At 40.9% G+C, this 25959-nt stretch overlaps 1 protein-coding gene and 1 long non-coding RNA gene across 11 annotated transcripts in view; one reads left to right on the top strand and one right to left on the bottom strand.

Moving 5' to 3' along the window:
• The window catches only part of LOC122172332 (uncharacterized), a 45153-nt gene that overhangs the window by 18080 nt on the left and 1114 nt on the right, over positions 1–25959 (top strand). The window lies entirely within an intron of this gene.
• Positions 1–25959, bottom strand: part of SLC12A1 (solute carrier family 12 member 1) — a 66926-nt gene that overhangs the window by 10414 nt on the left and 30553 nt on the right. For all 9 annotated transcript variants that reach the window (XM_065558168.1, XM_065558172.1, XM_024101238.3 and 6 more), the window contains 14 exons: positions 25443–25594; positions 24668–24775; positions 24005–24128; positions 22423–22524; positions 19697–19852; positions 17553–17652; positions 17351–17462; positions 15212–15352; positions 13095–13201; positions 11908–11990; positions 7646–7789; positions 4647–4778; positions 4022–4133; positions 281–367 (listed from right to left, as the gene is read on the bottom strand). In XM_065558168.1, coding sequence (XP_065414240.1) covers positions 281–367; positions 4022–4133; positions 4647–4778; positions 7646–7789; positions 11908–11990; positions 13095–13201; positions 15212–15352; positions 17351–17462; positions 17553–17652; positions 19697–19852; positions 22423–22524; positions 24005–24128; positions 24668–24775; positions 25443–25594 — 1660 coding nt within the window. The remainder of the gene's footprint in view (positions 1–280; positions 368–4021; positions 4134–4646; positions 4779–7645; positions 7790–11907; positions 11991–13094; positions 13202–15211; positions 15353–17350; positions 17463–17552; positions 17653–19696; positions 19853–22422; positions 22525–24004; positions 24129–24667; positions 24776–25442; positions 25595–25959) is intronic.

A 25959-nucleotide genomic window follows, 5' to 3' on the forward strand; every position in this document is an offset into this window, starting at 1 on the left:
AAAACGGATATGAAAAGCAATTATAAAATGATCCCTGTTAAATTCAGTGGCTCGTAACTGTGGGACTCTAATTAGTCTTTGTAGTAAAATAAAATCTTATCATTACAACATAAAGTGGAGGGCCGTTTGTAGTACCAACCTTTGTATTGTTATTTTTAAAAGACTTTTTTTTTAGTGCTCTTGCTTTCATCCTTTGATAATTTTTTATAATCAGTATAAAAGAAACAACTCCCAGATAAAGAACTGCAGTGAAATAATGGGTTTTGGAAATGTTTCTTACCTCTCTTTGTTGGGTTTCATATTGATGTTGCCAATGATCTTAATATCAGCATATTTTATTCTGAATTTGCTTAGAAGTGAAGTCATCCTGAAAACAAAGGGGAGAACACTTCATCACTGCATTTTTAAGTACCTCAGATCAAAGAGTACTCGTAAATGAGTTAAGTCATCAAAAGCAATCGTCTAGTATTTTAACTTTAACTATATGACAAGTGAATTTATCTGAAATGCTTTAGTTAGTGTTTCTGTTTTCAATTACAGAATTTTATAGATAAACTATAAACTAGGGGTCTGGCTATACTGGAAATGCTACAGTGCCGCTGTAGCACTGAAGGGTAGACATTTACTACAGTGATGGAAAGGATTCTTCTGTCACTGTAGTAAATCAACCTCTTCGAGAGGCGGTAGCTGGGTTGATGGAAGAATTCTGGGGTTAGGTTGGCTTTACTACTAATTATTTCACATGTAATTTTTCACAGCCCGGAGCGATGTAGTTAAGCTGACCTAATTTTGTAGAGTAGACCAGCCCTAAGTTACTTAGTGGAAGATCAGTGGGAATTGCATAAAGATACAGAAAGCAGAGGCAGCAGACAAAGGGAAGTATGTTTACACTTTAGAGGAAACATTGGTTCTTTGATCAAATATTTTAAAAGATTAAATTCCGAAAGATCTGTCATATACAAAGAAATATAGGAGAGAATTCTTTCTTCCAGTCAACAGTACAGACCTCTATCATCAGAGTTATCAACAGAATTTATGTGCATTGAATAAATACAGCACAATTGTACTGATTGGAGAGGAGAATTTGGCCCACAGGCTTGATAAGTAGTATTTGGAATTTTATCAATCTGTGCACTCATGTGGTCCCACTACTATAGTATCTGAGCACTTCCCAAAAAATTAAAAATAGAAAAACAATGTATATATCTCTCTTTCTTCCTTTCCAGCCTGTAGGAGAAATAGCTTGATTATTTTACAGGTTTTATTTGTGTGCACTGTTTGAGGGTTAGCCAAGTCAGATATTGGTTTTGCATTTAGTTCCGAAATTGGCTACTTCTACAGTAGTAATCAGGGAGTGGTTGCAGTGATTCACTTTCTAGATTCCTTGCTTTCTTTTCTATAACTAATTTTTGGAATTTGGCAGAATCCAAGAGTTTCCTAGGGCAGATCATTGTGGTGATTTCTTCTTGCCTGAGAGGAGAGATTTTATTTCCACTTGAAGGAGGAAGTTATCTGAACAGGATTGAGGAGGAGCATTTCTTGCAGCTTATGTCTACATCTAGTCCAGGATATGGCTGGCTGCTGGAGGTGGGTGCAGAGATTAACTGTGAGAATGCTAAAGTGGAGAGTTTGGTTTGTGGTATAGCATCAAAAGTGTTGTCTGTGTTGATGTTGAAGTCTCCTCAGATGATAAATCTTTTAAACTTTATCACCATGTCAGGCAATGTCTCTTTCAGCTCCTTTGGAAAGCTTTTAGTGTTTGATAGATGAGTAGGATGCTGAGGTTAGTTGCATCTCTGGATTCACAGATTAAATGGGCATAAACCAAGGATTTTGTTTCAAATGATGATGTCCCTGTATTTAAGGTCAAAAGGAATAGAATGACCAATTTGTCTCCAAGTTAATCTTACCTGGGTATGGGTATAGAGAATGAGGTAAACTCATGTTGAGTCTGCAGTGTCAGTCATCCACACAGACTAGGTCAGGTGACTTGTCAATGATAAAATGGTAGTCAGTGAAGACCTTATTGACCACAGAGATTACACTGATCAGCCTGAGCATTGTTGTTCTGGCATTTGTAGAAACAGTGGTGGCAATAAAAATACCTGAATCTGCCCATTGGTTAGTAAAGCTACTAAGTTCTGTCATACCCATAATGAAGCCAAAACATCTTGCTTCAGCTCTAAATGAAATTGATTGTTTTCTGTGCAAAGTCAAAATCCAGAAGCCAATTGCTAGTCTGAGTAGCTAGGCCAGACATTGCATGATGGCCGTGGGGGGAAGGAATCCTTCCTTTCAGGCAGCGGAGAAACTACAGAGCCATTCTGCATGGTTTATACCAACTCAATGTCTGGAATACCCTCCACAGATACGTATGTGGCCTTTTTTACAAGGTGTGGGAAGCTTGGTAGGATCTACAGAGCTCAGTGCCACACTGGGGAGAGAGGTTTCACAGCCCGATTCCATGGAACTTCATCCATGCCCTTGTGAAATGTCACCTGTTCAAGTCCTCATAAGAGAATGCAACCAAACCACAGAGCAGCCTTGTCATGGCTAATTTCCAACTCATGCAATTATATCCTTCCTACTTAAATTCCCCTTGTAGTGATAATTGGATAGTTATTCTTCACTTCCTGTCCTAACCAGTTGCCTAATGATGCTCTATTGTGTTAAACAGTTACTGAATTCCATTCCAAATTGGCTGCTTTGGAAAGAATGGTGTTATATAAATGATGATTATAATGAGCTTACATTAGCAACTTTGTTTTGCACATGGATGGAAAGCAGAGTATAGCTCAGAGATCTAGAAAGTTTTAAAACTAAATGACTTGGTTTTCAGCTCTTAAAAGTTTGCACTTGCTAATCAAATTTTTGTGGGCTGTCTGTCTATAGCAGTGATTTTCAAACTTCGGGTTACGACCCAGTACTGCCTTGCTCAGCACCCAGGGACCCTGGCAGCCGACTAGTAAAAACTAGTAGTCCCTACCAGTTCTGACACTGCACTGCGCCCCGGAAACGGCCAGCAGCAGGTCCGGCTCCTAGGCGGGGGGGCACGGGGCTCCGCGCACAGCCACCACCCCGAGCACCGGCTTTGCACTCTCATTGGCCGGGCTGGGCGGGGGCGGTGCCTACGGGCAAGAGCTGCACGGAGCCACTTGCGCGCCTCCACCTAGGAGCTGGACCTGCTGCTGGCCACTTCTAGGGCACAACACGGTCCGTGGTGACAGGACAGGCGGGAAGCCTGCCTCTGCACCCCGTCTGCACTGCTGAACGGGAGCCACTGGAGGTAAGCCTGCGCCCCAACTCCACATCCCAATCCCCTGCCCCAGCCCTGAGCCCCCCCACAACCCAGAGCCTCCTCCTGCACCCCAAACCTCTCATCCCTGGCCCCACCCCACAGTCTGCACCCAGAGCCCTGACCCCCCTCCCGCACCCTAACCCCCTGCACCAACCCAGAGCCCTCTCCCACACCCTGAACCCCTAATTCCTGGCCCCACCCTGCAGCCCTCACCCCTGCAGCCTTGAGTCCCCTCCCACACCCTAAACCCCTCATCCCCAGCTCTGTTGGGTCACAGACATCAACAATTTTCTTCAATTGGATCGCCAGAAAAAAAGTTTGAAAACCACTGGTCTATAGCATGTGCATCTAGGAGGCTTCATATGCAGTTTCACTTGTTAACTAGTCAAAATCATGTCGACCCTATAGAACACAATGATTTTCCCATTACAGACTAAAGAGTGTCATTCTCTAAGGAGGGAACATGGCCTACTAGTGAGAGAATATGTGGGGTGTGATCTTCCTATGCTAGTCATCATCTATATTTAAGATTAATGACCCGTAAGGCCCTTGTCAAGTGCTAGACATCTCTATATGAAATATACTTTTATTACTGTTCAAAATAAAGCAAGCTGGACCTGCTCAGAAATGCTAAGGTTACTAGTAGAGGAGACTATATACAAATAATATTCATAAGCAATCAAAACATTTTAAACAGTAGTGGGGGAAAATAGGTAAATTTACGCTAGTTTCTCATCTTCGATCCGGTTGATCTTTCCTCCAGTGAAGATCCTTAATTTACAATCCTTCCACTTTTTCCTCATAGTCAGAATATAGGGAATTAGGAGTGTTAAACCTGGATAAACATATTAAATCACAAGGAAATCAAATGAGTATCTTGTGTGGTAAAAATCATAGCCACTGACTCCGTGAGTGCTCAGATGCTGGAGCACCCATGGGGAAAAAATAGCTGTTTGGTGTGGGCAGGAGGCACTGGGGTAAGGGGGTGGAACGGGGGAAGGAAGAGGTGGAGCAAGGGTGGGGCCTTGGCGGGAGGGGCAGAGCGGGGCAGGAAGAGACGGAGCAAGGGTGGGGCCTTCGGAGAAGGGGCAAAGTGGGGACGGTGCCTCGTGGCAGAGCAGGGGTGGAGCACCCACCCAGAAAAATGAAAGTCAGCGCTTGTGGTAAAAATAAAGCCGCCTCCTTTTCTTCGTAGTGACATACACAAATTTATCTTAAAATATTTAAGCCATGTAAAAAATAACCTACATAATGTAAGTGTTATCATTTTATATAAATCCCCAAGTATGCATTTATATTTGGCAACTCAAAAATCTTTCTCCCTGGGGTGTCCTTTTCAATCTCTTACCTCCATCATCAAACAGCCACCAAACATCAATTGTTCCTTTCCCTTGTTTCTTTTTAAACTGATTGCTGGCTTCTAGCAGCCTCTGATTGAATTCACCCACATGCATAGACTGGATTGTGTTAATGCTGCTGTCTGAAATGAGAAAGAAAACTGTGTATCTTCTTTTCTTTTGAGAACTGAAGCAAAGCAACTTTCTGATAAATCTGCTTTCTGGAAACAAGGAGGAAAAAAAACCCATCATCTGGGTGAAATTTTTCTTCTTCCTGTTTCTTTTTGGGATTTGGAACCCTTTGGACAAAATAATGAAATGTCTCTTAGGGAATCAAAAATGATTTGTGAAATTTTGTCTAATCTCATAATAGTTTATATTATCTTTTACATTAAACAAAAAATATAAGCTAGTTTTTAAATGTGGGGTTATAAAGCAATGAATTAATTTCAGATCATGGCATAAGGTGGTATTTTATTCACCATTAATTATTATATAGATAACGTATTGAAATGATTCAGGCCCCAAACCTGCAAACATTTATGCATGTGCTTAAATGTATTCACATAAGTAAAGCCAGAAAACCCCACAAAACATTAGGAGACATCTTCATTGACATAGTGAAAGCGTTCAGTTCAGTATCTCACAAAGGCACGGTATGGTGCTTTCTGTCAGTGAGGGGGATCACATGTGATATGACTCCTGTTTGATTGTCACCACATGAGCTTGCTTTGACTTTCAGACTTAAAGTCAGCATGTGCGTAAATACTTACAGGATGTTTGCTTTAGAGTCGTTTTGGGGCATGCTTTCAGTTATATCTGTTTCAGTTATATCTGTTGGAGGTACATGGATTGTCTTGGTAACATGGTTCTGAGGCCTCAATCCTGAAAACCCTTACTGCACAAATAAATCATCTTCTGAACCTTAATATGTCAGCACACACCACTTCCAGAGGTACAAACCGGAACTGCAGTGCATGAGCAAATTTGCTCTGGTGTTAGTTTTTATGATATCGGGCCCTTACTGCATCAAATTGTAACAGCTGTAAAAGGGAGCAGGTTTCTGTGGATGAGATAACCTATTCTAAAATGGGTATCATTGAAACCCTAGGCAGATAAGAACTGTTTTGAAATGTAAGGAATAACAATTATTTTTACCTTTTATATCACAGACATATTCATGTGTTGCAAAATATAGAATCTTCCATAAAATACATTATAGGGCTTGCTAAAGGGAGACATGGACAACTAACTAGATACAGAGAAGGTTGAGGTGGGGCAAAGACCTAAAGGCCTTCTGGGCAATTTCCCCATGTAGACAAGCCCTAAGGGTAGGAGGAAAATGTAAGCCTGGGACATATATAATGCCCTGGAAGGTCTTTGTGTTGATTTAAAAATATGATTTGCTTCTTGTTGCAATGTTGGTTCTGTCTAAAAATGTACATTTTTGTCAATATACTAACAATATTTTTCCCATTCCATCATTCTTTGAAGCCAGTGACTTTATTACAGTTATCTTCCAATGATTTCAAAGAGACAGTGTCAGAGCAGTATTTAAAGTGGAGCAGACAGGCTTCTTTATAGGTTTTGCTCTGATGTATTAGGTTCAGAAGATGCTTTGTGCAGTCTTCAAGTGTTCCTAGAGTTTTGACAAGATAATTCTAAAACAATTATCAGCTTTCCTGTGTAGTATGGCATCTATGTTGGGAGTTCTAACAACTCCAGAGAGGATATATTTATAAACAAAATGGGAAGACAGGGATATTTACTAATATAATGTATTTTCATATTTCTGTTTGAAAAGTGTGCAGAGCAAAAGTGTGCAATATGTATTTCCTAATAGAGCTGACCAGAAAATAGAAATCCCTTCCTGCAGAAAATTTCAATTTTCTTAAAAGGGCAGTTTCTGTCAAAATGATTTTCCAGTGCAAAATTCCCAGCCAGCTCTATTTTCTTTCTGAACTGAACAGAAAAGGGTAGTTGAAGCACGTTATATTTTGTAGCATTTGTTATGAGAGGGAATTCTATTCTAACACGGAAAATTAACTGAGCACTGCCAAGTAAAGAATTAATGACATTTTCTGCTATTAGTCTGTGATATCTTCTTGATATCTCTGGAAGTTTAGTGTATAGATAGACTATAGTTTCTGTAGTAGAAAATTCAAAAAAATATTTTTATGAATGCAAAAATGGTTTTGGATGGGTCATTATCAGACCCTAACAATTGTGAAATGAGAATTTTCATTCAGTAAACCTTTTGCTGTTGATTTACTATATTTCTCATATGGGTTTGTTTACATCCCATATAAATTTTAGTAGTCTAGATCCTACCACACTATACTACTTACAGTCCATTTTATTCGTTTAATAACATGTTGTATGTTTGCTTTCAGTGCTTATGCATACATTTGTTCACTCCTTTAGTATGACCGTGTACCCACAACATAGAACGATGGCCATTTTTATTACGTATTTTTCATCCGCACGTGTTTTTGAGTACAATAGAGAATTTGAGTTTGATTGTTCCCTGAATTCTGTGCACAGTTCAACATTTTTATAAAATTTCAGAAAAAATGACCCCATATAAGCAAAGAACTTGTTGATCTGTGTTTGTTAAACATTTAGTAGCCATACCCAATGCTATCAATTAGATTAAAAGTAAAAAAACAAAGCCATGCATTTCATCTGAAAAATGACAGAAGAAATTAGTTCTGTCATATCAGGTAACATCTTGTACCAGCAGAGATCACTATATACCTCATTGCATAGTTATCTCAACTAATATATTTATGTTCGGAGGGGAGGAAATAGTACCAGAAGCCAAGTCCACAGCATTCTCCTACTCCATTGGCACATTTCCCTAATGTGTTGTCTGAATTAAATGGCAGCTCCGTTAGCTAAAATCAAAGGATGCCATTGTACCTTAGAAGTTTTTCTCTAGAATGAAGGTATAGCTGTGTCTCAGTGAAAGTGTTATTAAAGTGTCCTTGTATGTCATTTACAAACTTACCTTTTTTGGTTACATGCTTGGTAATATTGAGCTTTCTGGCTTTGTCAAACAATCCACGGATACCATGACTTTCTTCTTCAAATTCATTGTCTTGAATGGTAGCTTCTAGTGCCAGCCTCTCCTGCTCTAACTTCTCTAATTCCTCTGTTAATTGAAAGCAACACTGGAAACTAGTAACACAATAATTTACGGTTTAAATTAAACTGTTGATGGTAATAACATTGAGAGTTATAATTATCTGTTATGATTATTAGTATACACTGTAAAAGTATTGGGATATGGACAATTTTTGTGAAATGGTTTTCCTAGTAGGTGGCAGGAAACTCAATTAATCTGTGAAAGCTATAGTTCAGGGTGCACCATACTCATCCATAGAGATTGCATTGCTATCAAGTGTTACTCCGTTGCTCTCTATCTTTAGTTTGCTAGTCCACCAGATCAGAAATAGCAGTATCACTGTACTTAATAGTAAGATAATACTTTGGGGTTTTTTCTTTCAAGGATATCAAAGCACTTCATAAAAGCTGATTTTGTCCAGATTGGGAAACCAAGGCACAGAAGTAGTAAGTGATTTGCTCCAGGTGTCACACTGAGTTATAGAGTTTAAGGCCAGAAGGGACGACCAGATCATCTAGTTTTACCTCCTGTATATCACACACCACCACCACCACCCAGCACCTGCATAGTAAACCCAACAACCAAAATTAGACCAAAGCATTACAGCCCACAGGAGACTAGACTATTACGTGCCAGAGGCAGAGAAAAGGAGGGGCTGACTGAGGTCACTAACTAATGTCCCAGTGCACAGTCCTCTGAAGTGAATGGAGTCTTCTCATTAACTTCAGTAGGCTGTGGATCAGACTCTAAATTGTGAACAGGATTCAGTTGCCTAAATTCTCAGTCCCCTACAGTAATCACAAGAGCAGACTGCCTCCTATTTTGAGATGCTGATAAATATTTGAGTAGTTACACTGAATATGTGACCACCGTATATATTGAAAATATTACAGTACTTTATCTTCTGTTGATGCATTTTGAAATGCTTGCTGCAGAGACAGAAGAGTCAGCTAAACTATTCTGTTTATATAATAATATAAAAAATCCCTTCTGTCTTGGAGAAAATGAGCTTTTCTCTAAGGAAAAGTGGCATCCACTGCTATTGAATTTATTATGGTGAGGCACTAGTTAATATGATGTAAGCACTGTTCCTTAGTAAGCTTTTTTTTTATATAAAGAAAGGTGTTTTCATTGGAGTGAGACATGGTACAAAAGTAATCTTCCTTGGCTGGTAAATTACCTGTGTATATATATAAAAAATCATCTGCGGCCACTAGAGTTTATTAGCTCTGTTGGTGCTCTGAATTGCTAAAATTTTCTTTAAATTAGACTCCAGTATGATAGCATAGTGTCTGTGTTTATTAGGACATGATGATAACCACTGACATACACTTACTCAAAACTGAAGATTCAGTTATTCTTTTAAACATAATGCTGTAGTTAGAACACGGTGTTTCTTTTCCCACTTCCTACCCTAATATGTTTGTATGGTAAGTATCATCCGCTTCAAAAGCATTCTCATTGTTGGCTTTTTAGGGTCAGTTGTAATTTCTAGTTGTATTTATATTTCTTTGACAATTTGCACCCTGATAAACTAAAGTAAATGTTCAGAGTTGGTATTCATCACTATTACATTGGAGTCTTATAAAATGTGCTTTCCCAGAGAGGTTTGAAATAGGAGTCAATTCTTAACTGTTTCCCAGTCAAGTAATCGAAGTGCTAGGGATATCAACAGGGAAGACCACAGAGGCTGATTTGGAATTTAACAGTGTGTTTGGAAGTGGAGTGCTCATCTGCTCTAGTTTCTTAAAAGGAAGTTCTGGAATCTCTTAATCCTCAATGATCTTAAAGGTGACTTGCTGTTGGGCGTTACGAAATTAGCTTGCCCACTAAGGAAGATGGGCTTTAGTTTTGTGGTTTCTTGCATAGAAGATTCTGCTATTCCACATGTCTCCCTTAGATATAATGACTGCATTTTGGTATGTGTACCAACAGGATACTGCAGGGAGAAATGAGAAAGGCAAACTTCCAGCAGGTGGCAGCAAAGAGTCATCATTCTGTTTTATGATTAACTCATATACCTATTTTTGTATTAGATTTATTCCACTTCATGTACAGTAGAAAAAGAAAAATATTTCATTTTGTGTACAGTGGCTTAATCGCCATAGCTTGGTCGGCTGTTTCTCCTTCAGTGGACTAACTCTCAGTGGGAGAATAATTCTATTGAAATCCTGAGGGTTCTTCTGGTGGGGTTTCATTTGGTATTCTCCTCTCTAAGTGTCCTTGGGAGGCAGTGAGATGCCTACAAACCCTCCACATCCCAAGGATGAAAAGAGAAAGTGATGGCAACTGTGTGGATCCAGGAACCCCTATACTAGAAGAACCCCACCACTCCATGTCCACTAGAACTGTGCCCTGTCCCCTTTGTAAAGGGGAATTGCAGCTGCAATAGGGAGTTAATGCATCTATATGGAGCACCAACTTTGTGTGGATTTTGCAGCTGAAATCTATTGTGACACAGAGTAGCACAGACAGGATTTAGAGAGTGGTAGCTCCCACAAGTCCCAGCAATGTCAGTCTTGGGAAGCTGCCCTATAGGGGCTCCAAGAGCAGGGAGGGAACATAGGTTGGAGCCACCAGTCAACCTAGTTGTGCCTGATTTTACTACTTCAATCCATGCCAAGGAGGGGGTGAAGCAGCGTGCAGGACCTCTGACCAGTTCTAAGGCCCACCCTTGAAGGCCTTTCTCAGGGCAATACAGTAACTCCTCACTTAAAGTCGTCCCGGTTAACATTGTTTCGTTGTTGATCAACTAGAGAACATGCTCGTTTAAAGTTGCGCAATGCTCCCTTATAACATTGTTTGGCAGTCGCTTGCTTTGTCCACCGCTTGCAGAAAGAGCAGCCCATTGGAGCTAGCTGGTGGGGGTTTGGAACCAGGGTAGACCAGCAGCCCCCCCATCAGCTCCCCGCTCCCCTAAGTTTCCTGTGCAGCAGCTGCCCAGCAGGCTATCAGTTGCCAGCAGTTCAGCTGTCCCTCCCGCCACTGCCATGTGCTGCTCCTGCCCTCCGCTTTGGAGCTGCTCCCGGGAGCCTCCTGCTTGCTGTGCAGGGGGGGAGAGGGAGGCTAATGTCAGGGTGTGCCCCTGCTCCTGCCCCCTGCTTATCCAATCTACATAGAGCAGGGGGGATGGGACACGACAGGGCTCAGGACAGAGGGAGCTTGCTGGCAGCAGCTGCTGTCTCAACTTGCTGATCTACTTAAAAAGGCAATGTACTTAGAGTGGGGTCAGCGTACTTAAAGGGGCAATGCGCGTCTCTCTCACACATGGTGTGTGTCTCTGTCTCTGTCTGCCATGCTGTCTCCCATCCTTCCATTTGTGCTGCCTTGTAGAGTGGGAGGCTACATTAACAATGTGTTAATCCTTGAGGGCTCAGCCGAGTGCTAGTTCATCATTTAGCAGTAAGGCATTCCTTAGGAAATATCCCACCCACTTCCACTCTCTGACTCCACCACCTCAACCAAGCTTCAGAATCATCATTGCAGTGTACAGTATTAAATTGTTTGTTTAAAACTTATACTGTGTGTGTATATATATATAATATAGTCTTTTGTCTGGTGAAAAAAATTCACTTAAAGTCGCATTTTTCAGGAACATAACTACAACGTTAAGCAAGGAGTTACTGTACTTGCATTGACTTCTGTGGGAGCTCTGCCACAGTAAGGATATTGGCCGGGACTACACGCTTACAAGTAAGAGGCAGTAGGTAGCTGTGTTGTCCCAGGTGAAGGACAGGAACCAGACTATGACTCTGAGAGTCACAGTCTCATCCCTTGGACCAGGGGGATTCGAGAAGTAATCTGTGCCAGACTTTTACTAGCACAACTTACTTCCCCCTTTGGGCAGTTGTCTGAAACTGTTTTTAGCTCTTTATTTGGGAATGACTAGATTTCAAGCTGACAGTGGACCTTTAAGTTTTTTTTCACTAACATGGAGAAAATGGTGTGATGCTCCAGCAGTTACACATATTTTATTGATTCTCAGCTTCTGGATATCTTACATTAAGCTGTAGGTTAACAAGTCATTGAGCAGGACTTCAGCAGATTGATATGTTTGGAAGCCAGTGGGAAAATGAGAGTTTAAAAAAGAAGCATACCTTAATAATAGAAGTTAAGTGCAATTCCATTATTCCATCACTACATACCTTGAACCTGGAGGACTTGAGATATATCAAAGCCTTGGCTAATTCTGACAATAACCACGCCAAGCTCAAAATCAAATGCATCGCTGAAAACAAAAATAAAATGATTATGGGCACTTTCTCACCAGTTGTGTTGTGGTTAAAAAAAATTGGGTAAGCTAACCCAAACTAAACTCGATATTCACCTAAACTCCATTTACCCGCATTTACCCTTACCTACACTACTGCCTTACCCCACAGGCGTCACTTAGAGCTGCCTAACTTAAAGACATTCAGAGAAATGTTAATACTTGGTATGAAGCGTTGTGGGCCACACACTGCCCTGCAATGGCTAAATCCACCCGAGGTGAAATGTGGCCAAAACTAAGCAAATGTGAATTTGCAGGGTTCCAGTGACCTCCCACTCTCAAGACAGAGGAGTTGGTGCTTGTGAGAAACAAAGAGATTATCCCTGAGGTGGACCTTCCTCTCATATTTGCCTCTAAGCTCCCCCTTGGCAGCTTCTTTCGGAGTTGTGCCACCCTGGAGTGGCTCCTCCATGATAGTGCCCCATTCCATCCCTGCTGAGCATCAGGAGACGTGGAGTGGGTTTTACTTCTGGCTGAACCAGCAGTCGCTCGTGGGCAGCTTTGCAGCTGGAAATTCAGCCGGTGTTGGGAGCAGCACACTTCAGAGTGGCTACACCCCGGCCATAACCCAACCCACAAAGCTGCTGAGCCTCAACCATATGATTCTTGAAGGCAGGGGCTTCCATAGTGCTTTGGGCCTACCAGGAGAATGCCATTATTCTCTCTTATCCACCAAGCATGTATTTGGGGTTGATTTTTTCCCCATACCAGTCCACAGAAAAGAAGAAAATGTAGTCCTACAAAACTGAGAACGGTGCAGCTTCCTTATGCAGCTTTGTCAAACCACCTCCGCTGTGGCAGTGATGAGCCAGGCGTTGCCTGATGTGCCACAGTGGGGATGATTTTGTCTTCTGAACATACATCCTTTAGGAACTAGGTGGAGCATATTTTCATTGATGAGCTCAGATCTCCAGAGGTGAAACGCTAGAGCACCAGCCCAGCTAGCTGTTCATACTTTCAGTTTTACTTACTAGAAATATTGTACATGATCTTTTCTTTTTAGAAATGCAAAATAATTTGAGTCCACAGAAAATATTATGATGAAACTGAACCATGACTTACTGTATAACACCCATGTAGTTTTCAATTTGCACAGCAGACGCATCCCGCCAGTCTGTTTTAAATCCCAACACCAAGGTATTTGGTCTCATCCTACCCAAACCCGAGGCCTAGTGATATCAAAATACTGCATGAAAAGGTGCATACACACAGGCTGTTGCTGTAAATGAGAAGTAATGGCAAAAGATAACTGAAGTAATGTTCTGGAGATTCTTAAGATTTGATTGCATTTTGTGAATGTCCTTCATGCCTGTACCCAAGCAGAAAGTAGAAAGATTAGGTCTACATTATTCTGGTCATAAATGGTTTTTAGATGAAAGAAATGTAGTTTTGCTAATTTAGCATTCATTTGCATTTCTTCTGACATGCTCTCGTGAAAATGGTTCAGTAACTGAAAACCAAGAGCCAGTTCATGCTGCTGTTTGTGTGCTCATTCTAACATAACAGCATCACGCTTCTGTCTGGCTTGTAACATAAAGTAAATCAATTAGATCTTGAAGTCCTTTTAAGGACTTGAAGCACTCAGAGGGAGGAGGAGTGGCAGTCCTTTGTTAAACACAAATTCTTTGCTTTAGTTTAGGAGTTCTCACCATGCCCCTGAGGAGATGATCCAAAAGTAGCTGAGTACACCTTATATGTAAATAATAATTTGGAAATACGCAGGAAGAATAGGAGATTTGGCAAGATGTAATATCAGACCAGGCTTCTTCCAACAAGATGGTCACAGCAGTTTTTAGGTAGAGATGGGTCTGAGTGCTAAAAGTTGGGTCCAAATTTAAGAGGGGACCAGATCTAGCTTCAAGCTTCCCCATGGTTCCAGTTAATCTAATTTGATTAAGTATGAGTGCACACTAAAACATGCAATATGTTAGGAATATTTTCTTAGGATACACAAATATATTAGCTCTTGAGGTATTGCATTTGCGTATTTTTATTGCTAACAAAAGGGAAATGGATAGAGCTATGGGAAATTGTTTTTGTGAGTTGTACTGACACATTCATATTGTACACATTTAAATGAATAGCTTGTCTGCAAAACAATTTCATACTGATTTCTCCAGGATAATCTACTGGTGGTGTGGCCACCTTCCCAAACTGCTGAAAGGGAAGTGTTTATTTGAACTCATGGACTTGATTTTGATCATGACATTTTAAAAGAGATGGAAGAAGAAAAGATCATCAGGAAAAATAGTTCTTAGAAACAACAAAAAGAACTGCTGCTTGGCAAGCTGTTTTGTACACAAACTCAAGATAGTCTCTTCATTGAGCTTTAATACAACAGAAAGATGTATTAACACATTGCTACATTAATACATCATCTCACTCACCTCTGCTGTCCATTCAGCAAACATAATAAAGCCCATAATATGCTACCAGTGGGTGGCTGTTACCAGAGAACTGACAAAAAGTCTTTTGGGTGTCCATGCTCTTGTAGTGAGGTTCACAGGGTGTTTTGCACATGAGAATGGTGAGATTCCTTCCCCATGTTTTGCCTCCAGACGTACATGTTTGCACATGTGCATGTGAAAGCGAAGGAAATGGGGAATCTAAAAGTGGTACCAGGTTAGCCTCTGACAAGGCTATCTTCAGTGAAGTTAGGTTAATTTTAATGGACTGTTTATAAGCAATCTGGAATATGTTTGGAGTGATAGGGAAATGTTTCAGGCAGTGAGTTTTTATTAATCGAGATGGGCTTCACTGTGTTTGCAAAACTGATATATATAAAATGATCAAAAATATTTCCTGTGATATGAAGTACAAAAACATTCTCAAGTGTCTAATATACTGCCTATTACCAACAAGCAGAACTCATTTGCAGTGCACCAAGTGCAGGCACAGACATTTGTATGGTGCCCTAAAGGCACCTCTATTTTCATAATAGGGCCTCATTCATTTAGGATAGAATCAGCCAGCTTTGTTTCTCAGTTCCATAGCCTGGAACCAAATCTGTTCATGAAGCAGACTATACTACAAAGAGAGGTATCCTCAGGACACCCTCTACATTTATAACATATTATCCCTTATATACAAGACCTTTTAACAAGTAAACAGTAATGCTTGACGTACAGGGAAACTTTGATATAATACTCTTGTACGCATTTTGTAAATAAAAAGCTTACTTGAAGGAGACTTTTGACTCCATCTCTAAAGCTGTCAGCTGCCACTGCAGCGTAAAATGCTTTTCTTTTGTTCTTTGTAAGCCAGGCCTGCTTTTTTGCCATGCCACTGTTCATCTCGTTAACACACAGCTTGCGCGGTCCCTGTAGGATACAATAAAATATTAGTAAGAAGACTTTGTTTTATACATCGCACTGTGATTTTGAAGGAGTTACCTAGTCTGCTGTATGGGGGAATGGAGGGAGTCAGAAAAATACATTTCCAAAAAGAGTCCATGGAGATTCAATGCTTGTAAAAGAACCATGCTGGTAACGTAATTCACATTCTGTTCAAGAGGACAGAGGCTGTTAATGCTACTTGAATACAGTGATTCTGACAGAAAGAAAGACTACTCTGAATTGTAACATCTTAGAACAATATTGTGATGAAGTATCTCTGAGTGAATAAACTCCCTACCTGACATGACTGCATAAGCAACCCTACAGGAAGGTTCAACAGATCTTAGGCAGTCATTAAATGCCTATCTTCTGACAGTAAGGGCAAACTAGACCTTACCCAACTGGACACACAAACTCCTTTGTTACTGTGTCTTTACAGTGATCATCTGATAGCTTAATTGGGTAAAATCCAACAGTTACAATATTTGTAGGCATTATGGGATTCCCACTGACAACAGATAGCTGTTTTTATCACCAGGTTATTTCTACAGTTATACAAATCACAGTGGTTCATTGTGTCACACTTTTATTACCCACTAAACTAAATTTAGCTTAAATTGTTAGAGAAGAAAAAACAACAAAAATGCTTGCGCTAGCACAACCAACTTCTGTTTTATAGGCAGAAATGAAATCTCCTAAGGTTATACGAAAACCAGTAATAATACAGGAAAACGCCTAATAAGAAAACTTGCTGAAGGCATGCTATGTGAAGTTGTCTAGTCTGCACCCACAGCCATTAATGGCAAACTCCCATTAACTTCAGTGATGCAGTATCAGGGCCATATACTCATATAGGACCTGTCTACATAGTGTGTTAGTCCTCACTAGAGGTGTAAATTCTCATGCTTACTACATGTTGCATACTAACTGGCCCATGTGGCACCTGCTGCCGTGAACTGTAAGTTCCCTGATGTAATACTGTTTGAAATGGGACTACGTTGACATGCACTGGGGAACTCTCGGTGTGTGGTGGCAGGGTCCATGTGGACCAATTGTTGCACAACACACTAGTGCACACTAGAATTTACACCCCTCTAGTGCAGACTAAGGCACCATGCAGAGAAGCCCAAAGACTTGTTTGGGTTGGAATGGAGCTTATCTAAGTCTTCTAGTCCACCCTTCTGCATTTTGGTAGCATTGATTTAATAATTACTACAGTAACACTAGGAAAAGGGTGCATTATCTGGACTTGACTAGCTCTAACAAGGATAATTCCATAACCCCTTTTGTAGCTTGTTCCACTATTCAGTGTTTATTACAGTTAAAAAGTTTGCCCTAACATTTAAACTACACTTTTCACTGCTGCAATATAAGCTCAATATTAAATGATCCCTATAATCTTTACTGCATCTTTCCCCTGCACATAGTTGTAGCTACTTATCATATAATAACAAAAAGGTGTACTTAGGTAGCTCCTTTCTTCATAAGATTTTGGAGCAGAATCCCTTTCCCCCAAAAGCTGGAAGAGTATTGCTATTATAATATTATAGATGGGGAAACTGAGGCACCAAGCAGCAAAGGTCAGCACAGCAAATCAGTAGCAGAGCTGGGACTAGAACTTGGGTATTTTGACTCCTGTGCTCTATTCCCAAAATCATGCTGGTTCCTTGACCCCACACGTTCTCTAACCGTGGCTTATCCAATTTTTTAAATCTTTCCTTGTAACTCTAATTTTTCCAAACCTTCTCTCATTTTTGGTTGGTCTACTCTGAACTCTGACACACATCTCAATGAAGCATTAGCCAGCAGGCTCCAAATCAGCTGACAGCCTTCTTGTCAAGACTCATGACAAAATTCATTGACATGCTCTACTCACCAGCATCAATGGGAGCATTGTGTGCCAAATGAGTGGAGAATGGAGCTTTGCAGTGCACACGGGAGAATTTTGCTCTTAATTTTTAGGTTCACATACATAGACCCTACCGTATATACTTGGCAGCAGATGCAGAGACCATTGTTCTTTGTGAATGAATGTGTGATGTCTAACAGAGCAGGTCTTGTCATGGGTCCTCCTGTTAATACTATGCATTGGGGTCTGGAGGAAGGAATAAAAGGTTACAGTTAACTGGGAATCTATCTATCGAACTCCAGACTGAGCCATTCACTACTTCCCTGCAAACCTTACCTGAAGTTTTTCACATGATCTTCTACAGCAGTTAATTCCAGTGCACTGTCTAATGCATTAACATAGTAAAGAGCCTGTGCAGATGAGCCCCAATTTACCTCTGTGTATGACAAAGAAAAACATTGCATATTAAACCATGGTTTTTTTCTAAGTGGTGTAACAGATGTCAGCATCGTCTTCTCGATAAGCCATGGCACACTGAATTCTATCATGCTCTCAGCCACATAAATGTTGGGGTAGGGGTGCGTGATGCAAATACAAACAAATCCTGCCTTGTTCTTTGTGTGAAAAGCATAGGGCATGTTCTTCCTCTGCTTAAGAGATGTTTTGCTCTCTGTTCCATTAACTTTCTTCCCTTCTCCCACGTATAAAATGGACACCTCTGAGTAATGCAGTTATTTGATGTGATATTTCAGCAGAGGAAATGAAGCCGTTAGGAAGGCACATTACTAGCCCCAATGAGCTAAAAACCACATGCTTTCAAAGAAGAAAATTGAAGGTACGTGCCTCACTTACTGAGACATGCCAGCCAACCACAAGCTAGTTTGCCTTGCTATTGCATGCATACTGTTGCAACCTCTTTATAGTGCATGGTGCCTGAGAGATAAAGAATACTGTCATGGTTAAGGAACATTTGTATAACAATATAACATGTCATTGTCCTTTCTCCCTAGTCCTAGCAGCCAACCCTCTGGATCCCCTCACCCTTCACGGGTGTGCACTGGGCATGACAATAATCCCGCTCCATTCTGTTCTCTTTGGTTCTGCATTTCCCTGTGCATGTCAGTAGGACTTCTGGGAGTCATAGTCTGTGGTTCTTTGTACTGCAGTAAATTGAGCTGGTCTAGGATTCTTTCCTGGTACTTGTTCATCCTTCTAGGCATTGGAGGACTATCAGCACTCCGGTGATATAGCCTACATCCCCATTGGAAAGTGGGTGGGTAACCAACCCGAGTGAAAGAGGAATTCAGGCTGTAACCCACACCCAGGCTGAAAGCACCACAAACTCCAGTGAGAGGGTCTTGTGTGTGACAGCAAGGGGGGGTAAGGGCGACACTAAGGTAAGTAGCCCAGTTAACTCTGTTGTGAAGAAATACCCTGAAAGTAGTGACCATTCCGATTTAAGACTCCAAATAGGGGTGTAGCAGATTAGCCACTTCTGGATTAAAAAGCTAAAATAACAGCTTGGTTACTTTGCGCAGGTGAGTCTGCTAAGACCAGCTGAGCTAGACTGCTAGTTGCAAACGCCTGATAAAGAGGTGTGTGTTTGGGGGCAGAGAGGAGCTGTTTCTTAAAAAGCTTCCTCAGAAGTTTCTCCCCAGAGGTGGTTCTAGCAGCAGAAGGGGCTGGCTGAGAGGACCAGATGAAAGCTGCAGCCTGAAAGGAAGGATTAGACTTTTGAGCTAGGAATGAGTAACAGAGTTTATACCTCCTAACAAGAGCTGGAATTTGTGATTAGGGTATCTCCTTTCTGCTTCCAAAAGGGCTGGATTAAGTGTGCCACAGGCAAAGGACCTTTATTAGGGCGCTATGTTTTGGAAATTTTAAAGTAGCATTCTTGTGATTTTTTTAGTTATACATTTTTATACCCACTTGTCCCAAATTCTCTACTACTCTTGGGCCTTTTCTGCACACAGAAGTTACATTGGTTTTAACTTGAATCAGATTTAAAAAAATGGTTTAATGAAACCCATGCAAACCTCTGTGTGAATACTCTAATACCTGCTTATGCTAAATTTATATCCATTCAGATTGCACCTGTATATAAGCCAGGTTCAAATTGATTTCAGAGCATCCACACACGAATGTACATCTGCTTAACTGAATTGGTTTTAAATCATATCTTAAGTTAAACTGGTGCAACGAACTTTGTGTATAAACCAGGCCTTGGGCTAGCCTTGGGCTGCTTGCAATACCCACAATACAATGAGGTTTTGCCTGAAGCAATCTGTAGAATGGGATTTCTCTGTTATTCATTGTGTGCTGTCCATAGTGCCTGGGGCCTCCAGTCCTCCTTATGACAGAAGTTATGTTGAAAAAGGAATGACCATAGGGTCTCGGCAGTAGCCTTACAGATGACTACAACAACCACAATTAACTGCATATCATGAACAAAAAACAATAAACAACTTTTCCAGTCTCACCTGGCTTCTTGTATGTCACATAAATATAGAGGAAAAGCTCAATGGCATAAGTGATGAGAGCTGCCCACCAGTTGATGACAAACATGACACCACAGCACAGCATGGCTCCAAAAAGTGACACCCACATGTTGTAATACTTGAATGCAGGTCTCCAGCCTATTTAAATTAGAATCAGAAAAATCAGAGATGGAAAAGGTGGAAGATATATTTGCACTGCCTGCAGATGGAAATAAGTGTGCTGTAAAAGGGCTCTTGTAAGTATTTGATATAGTTTTGTATGCAAAAGGATGAAGACTGTGTTGAGACCTCTTGGATATTCAGACCATTGGGGTCTCTGAAGTCCCTCCCCCTGGCTACTGCAGGATTGTTCCCTACAGTACCTCTTCGATGGCTTTGTCCAGTTTGGTTTTAAACAGCCAGTGCATTTACATGCTTTTGCTAAATCATAGATCACTGATTCAGAACTGAAAATGAATTTTTCTATAACTGCAGGTAATAGGTTATTGTCTCCTTTTTGATGCATTTATATAACTCTTATTAATGTTAATGGGAGTTACACACGCTCCAAGAGGAGAATATATCCCAATATTGTAAGTGCTCCTGCCTTTTAAACTTAGAAATCATTTGGGATCACTGAAAAAAAAAATGCAATTGACTTTAAAAAGGTATTATTCCTGCTGCTCTTGAGCTGTGATATTGAATACTTCCCCTGCTAGCAATTAAAATGATGAGTCAAAGGGTGAACCTCCACGGTTTGTGGGTCTCTACCAGGTGTTCTTCAGAACAGATTCTTTGGCGAGGGAAAAACACTAAAGATACAAAGAGGTCCCCAGTACCCTAACATGGATCACCATAATAATGATGGAATGAGAAGGCACCACTGTGAAGAAATTTACTGTCCTGCAGCCTTGCAATTAGGAACATCTATCACTGTGAATTGACAGGAGCCAAAGAAATTAGCCAAAGGAAGCAAGGAAAATAAGGGGGAAAAATTGCTATGATTTTATATGAAATGTTAAGTAGTTACAGAATCATGACTGATGCACACATGAAGAGCACAGAGGTAATTTGTACTGAGCTCTATGGCAGCACAGAGCAGATCTGCATTTGTTCAGCTCTGCAGATAATTAGCAGAAGTGCTTATTTTTTCTGCCCTCTGAACAACTGGCAACATGTAGACTTGTGGGAAGGGACTTGATATATATGTTTATGCTGCCACTGTGGCTTCTTTCACACTGGAAATAAAGAGTGTATTTCTCTACTGTTTGAAATGAATAATTGATTTGCAGCAGCGGAAAATTGCCTTTACTGCTGGTCAAAAAGGGCATCGTTCAGATGATTCTCCTTATTTCTGGCTGTCAACCTTTCATTCATGAAAATAAAGAGGATTACTCTGTCCCTGGTGCTACAGATATACCTGGATGCTCCCCTGTTGCATAGAACTGGAGAGAGGTCCTTCATCCTCTTCTCTCTCCTCCCCCGTCCAGGACTTCCAGTGGTACAGACTAGTCAGGGGTCAGAGCTCGGACCAAAACATTAAGCAGAGGCCTCCTGGATCCCAGTCATCCATGTGGAGGGATTCTCTGGAATTTCTCTACAACCCTGCTACTAGCTATGGCAGGCCCACTAGCTATGCTGCCACTGTTCTGTTGGTTCATTGCTGCTCTATATAACCCACTATACGGGCTGCCATTTCCAGTAATAGTCTTACTGTTATTAATAACTTACTACAAAATGCCCTGCAGAGCTTCTGCATTTATTGGGGAGAAGATCATGCTACTTGATGTGGCTTTTTCCCTCCCCCACATTCCTGGCCTACCCACTTTCCCCCGGTGGCTGATGGGCCACATGGAGTTTTGCAAAGGGGGAGGTGGAAGTGATTATGTAGCCGGGAAAGCATCTCATGTAGCAGCTTTTACCCTCCACTGGATTCCACCACAGCTTTTCCCATTGTTTTGCTCCCTTCCATACTGTGCAGCTGCAGGGAGCATAAAGGTATATATTTCCAGAGCCAAATTACAGTTTGAGAAAGAACCATTAGTCTTAACTTGTAGAGATAAGTCACAGTCTTCAGTGGGAGCATGGTCAGGCTGCACATTGTATATCTTATTTGTTTGCAGTGTTGTCTTAGCCACATTGATCCCAGGATATGAGAGAGACAAGGTGGGTGAGCTAATATCTTTTGTCGGACATTTTATTTTATGTTGTATTTATTATTTCTCTTCAGGTCTGGGAAAAAAGAGCTCGAACGCTTCTCTCTTTCACCAACAGATGTTGGTGCAATAAAAGATATGACCTCACCCTACTTGTCTCTATCATGTAGCTTAGTCATTTTACAGATGCTGGAACTTTCGCTGGACAGCAGCTAAATGTTAAGTTACCCTCAGAGGTGAAAGTAAGCTGGTACGGTCTGGTACGGCATACCGGCAAGAGCCAGACTGGCTTCTCCGGCGGTGATTTAAAGAGCCCAGGGCTCCAGTCGCTGCGGGGAGCCCCGCTGCCGGAGCTCTGGCGGTGCTTTAAAGGGCCTGGGGCTCCCTGCAGGGGCTGGAGCCCCGGGCCCTTAAATCTTGAAAGGCTCCACCTCTTCCTGTTGAGGCCATGCCTCGCTCAGGACTCCAGCATACCGGTAAGTCCTTTAAGTTACTTTCACCCCTGGTTACCCTTTTTATGATATCACAGACTGTGATGCCTACGTTCAGTTCATAGTGGGCCCTAAAACTAACCTGGAGATTTTGCATATGATGCATGAAAACAGGAGAAGTTAATAAGCGCGTACGAAGCCAGGAAGAAGTTGGAGATGATGGGAGCAATGGTGTTCAGTTCAGCTGCAAGAAAGAAGCATAAGTTAGAGTTCACGTGCATGTGTTTCTGTTGGCACTGGGGTTAGACAGCTGTTTCCTCAAAAAGCACTAATACTTGGATATTGGGGAAGTTCAAGTTACACCTCCAAAACCTGGGTATCTTTCCAGGAGCGGGGGGGGGGGGGGGGGGTGTGAGCTAATTTAGGGCCAGATTGTGAAACCCTTACTCCTATTGGGTACTACCTGACTCCACAAATTATATAATTAACTTTAATGACGCTACTTGTGATGTAAGGGACTATTCAATGGAAAGGAATCACAATCTGGCCTTTAATTTGGTTTAAGTATTTTAAAAATGTAATTGAGCAGATGATGCACGTCTTAAAAGCAAAAGGGTGATGGTAAATTTATTTTCTTTGCTTTTTAAGAGACATTCTAAAACAACACGTCACACAGCTTGAATTTGAAGTCTTTTATAAAATTAACTTCAAAAATTCCAGACATCCCAAACTGCTGCTAATAATTATCAAATAAATACTGGAAAGCAATAGCGGGAATCTCCAAGGACCAGTGCTGTGAGCTCGTGCAGAAGTCAGTGGGGCTTTTCTGTGTGGAAGGTTTCAAAATCAGTTTGGTTTGTATAGTACTTAAAAGAGATTTGAAATTAATGCCAAATGGAAAGTGTATGAAGAAGTGTCTTAGTGTCTGTGCCAGATTCCCTAAGGTGATGAGCATGTACCTCTCCCACTGAAATCAATTGGAGCTGTGGCTGTTTAGCACCTTTGAAAATAACACCATAATGACAGTAATAACAAATTGCCATAGTTCACTTATGTTTCCTGTTCACATTATGGGCCTGGTCCTACTTCATCTGCGGATAAAGGAATTTTTGCCATTGCTTTCAGTGGGAGTATAATCAAGCCCCATACAATTTCTTAACCAGTTTATAGATTTCTCAGGCCTGGAGCTAAATATTAAAATATCCGATTTATACAATTTCAGTATTACTTTTGCTTCTCACTATAGCTTAATACTGGCACCTCTAAAGTGGATGTTAATGTCTCACCTATTCCTTGTACAGCAAACATTTCATCAGTGGATTCAGTTAAGCTTCTTTTGCCCTGAGTGTTTGCTTTGAGGATTTGATAGAAGGAGGTCAGTGGCCAAAATAACAAGTGTTCTTGCCTTGAGCCACAGTTAGGTGGGTCAAGAGTAATGTGTGGCCAGAACTAGCTCAACCATTGGTTGGTGAGCACACCAATTAGCAACTGTGTTTAATTAATGATTTAAGAATAGGATGCATTAATAACCAGTGGCAACGTAAAATGCTTTCTGCACTCGTTGCACTTTTTACTTTCTTGCAAAATGAAATGAATTAAAAACACATTAAATTAAATGCCAAGATGGAGAGGGATTTAATAGTAGATATTTTTATGAAAATGAATTTAAATTCTCAGTTATTTGTTTCTAAATTATAGCAAGCAATTGGAACAAATATACAAACCAATCAGAATGAATGCCATAGCAATAATGAAAGTCAGAATGTATCCTCTGAGTGGTTCGTTGTTCTTCCCGTGTCCTTTAGCAAAGAAGTGGAGTGCTTTGTAGATGTTATCCTTGCAAAGAGCCTGGGAGATCAATCAGAATTTAATAGTACTTTTTGCAATAGAAAAAGTTATTTCATACTAGGAAAAGCTGACCCAAAATGACAGATGCTCTAGTAAGAAATAATTGTATCTATCTATTTCAAAGATGTTTATCATCATGATATCTAAGCACTGAAATAAGGTGATAATCAACCCCCTAGAGTACAGTAGCTAAATAAAATCAGTGATGCTTAACACTCACTCTGTGTGTTACAGACACTTACCAGATAAGTCTCACAAGACCCATGAGAGGTAGTTAAATGGGGGAAACTGAGGCACAAAATAGTGACCTGTCTAAATCACACAGCAAGTCTGTAGCAGAGCTGGGATTTAAACGCAGGAACCCCACAGCTCTTGCCTCTCAATCCCATGCTCAGATTAGTATGTCATGCCTCTTCCTATAGTAAAATAAGACCTTTCTAAAATATTTTATATCACTGTTGGGAAGAAGATATAGTTCAGCTAATTACATATCTTGGGAGCAAAGTAGGGTAGAAGGAAATTGATGCTCTTTATTGTACCTGGAAAACCTTGGGTGCACTGACAAGTGAGGCTAGAGCTGATGAGAGGGTCGCAGAAAAGATTCCTGCAGTGATTAGAGGCCCAAAGCCGGAAACCATGCTCATAACCTTTAGAAGCAACAAAAGTAAAGAACTGTCAGTCTCGTGACTAGGATACACCTATCCATCAGAGCTATTTATATGATCGCAGTTACCAAAGTACCTCAGCACCCCATCTGTATTTATTTGCAAAACCCCTTGTGAAGTAAGGAAATAACATTATCTCCGTTTACAGTTTGGAAACTGAGGCACAGAAAGACTAAGAGCCAAATCTTTAAAGGTATTTAGGTGCCTAACTCACATTACAATCAGCATAAAACCTTAACAGTGACCTCCGCAACTTTAAGGCAAAATAACTTCTCAAATGTATGGAATGTGTGGCAGTCAGGCGTTCTGCTCTCCTGATATAGAAGCAACTAAGGTCACTTAAGGCTTGTCGCTAGAGTGTCAGTTTCATGATGCAGGGGCATGGACTGCTTTTTAGTATCTTTTGGAGGTAAAGCTAAAAAGGCTTATGGAGTGTTGTAGGCAATGTGAAAGTGGCAAGCAATGCAGGAGACTTATCTCTTTGTAGTTTATTTCTATGGTTTTCAGGTTTTGAGTTAGGGGTGTGTGTCTTGATGCAGCCTTAACTGTCAGTAAATAAAGTTTGTGGGTTTATATATGTGTGTGCATCGTTGTGTGTGCTTGTATTGTTTATGATTTTGCACATTATATAAATAAAACACATTAAAACCTGGAAATTGTTCATCAGCCCATAATGACATTCCTGGGCTTTACAGCTGGAAAAGTCATAGCCAAGGGTACAGGCAGAGGACCCATTACAGTTCATTCCAGATACAACTGTGTCATTGATGTTCCCAGTAGCATCACGTACAACACACGCAGCTGGGGAAAAAACAGCATGTGATTATTTTCCTTTCTTGTGATAACAGAAGAATGTCCCCCCCAGACTTCGGAGCTTAGCCTGCCTGGACTGTGTACAAATGACTGCTTCAGTTTTATCCCACAGAGTATTGCTTTTCAGTAGGATAAGTTCACTTCTCTGGATTGTGAACTTGGCCAGCGGGGGAGAGGGGAACTGCCTCACTCATGGGAGTGGAGCACTAGGTACTTTGGCGATCAGCAGAAAATTATCTGAATTAACTCAGAATTGATGTAGTGAAGTAAAAGGTCCATCTATGGCCCTTCTAATCTACCAGTATTCAAAGACAATCATGTTGCCAAACAGTTTAGGGTCTGAGCATATATTT

Source organism: Chrysemys picta, chromosome 10 (assembly GCF_011386835.1).
Source record: "Chrysemys picta bellii isolate R12L10 chromosome 10, ASM1138683v2, whole genome shotgun sequence".
In the NCBI taxonomy this organism is placed as follows: Eukaryota; Metazoa; Chordata; order Testudines; family Emydidae; genus Chrysemys; species Chrysemys picta.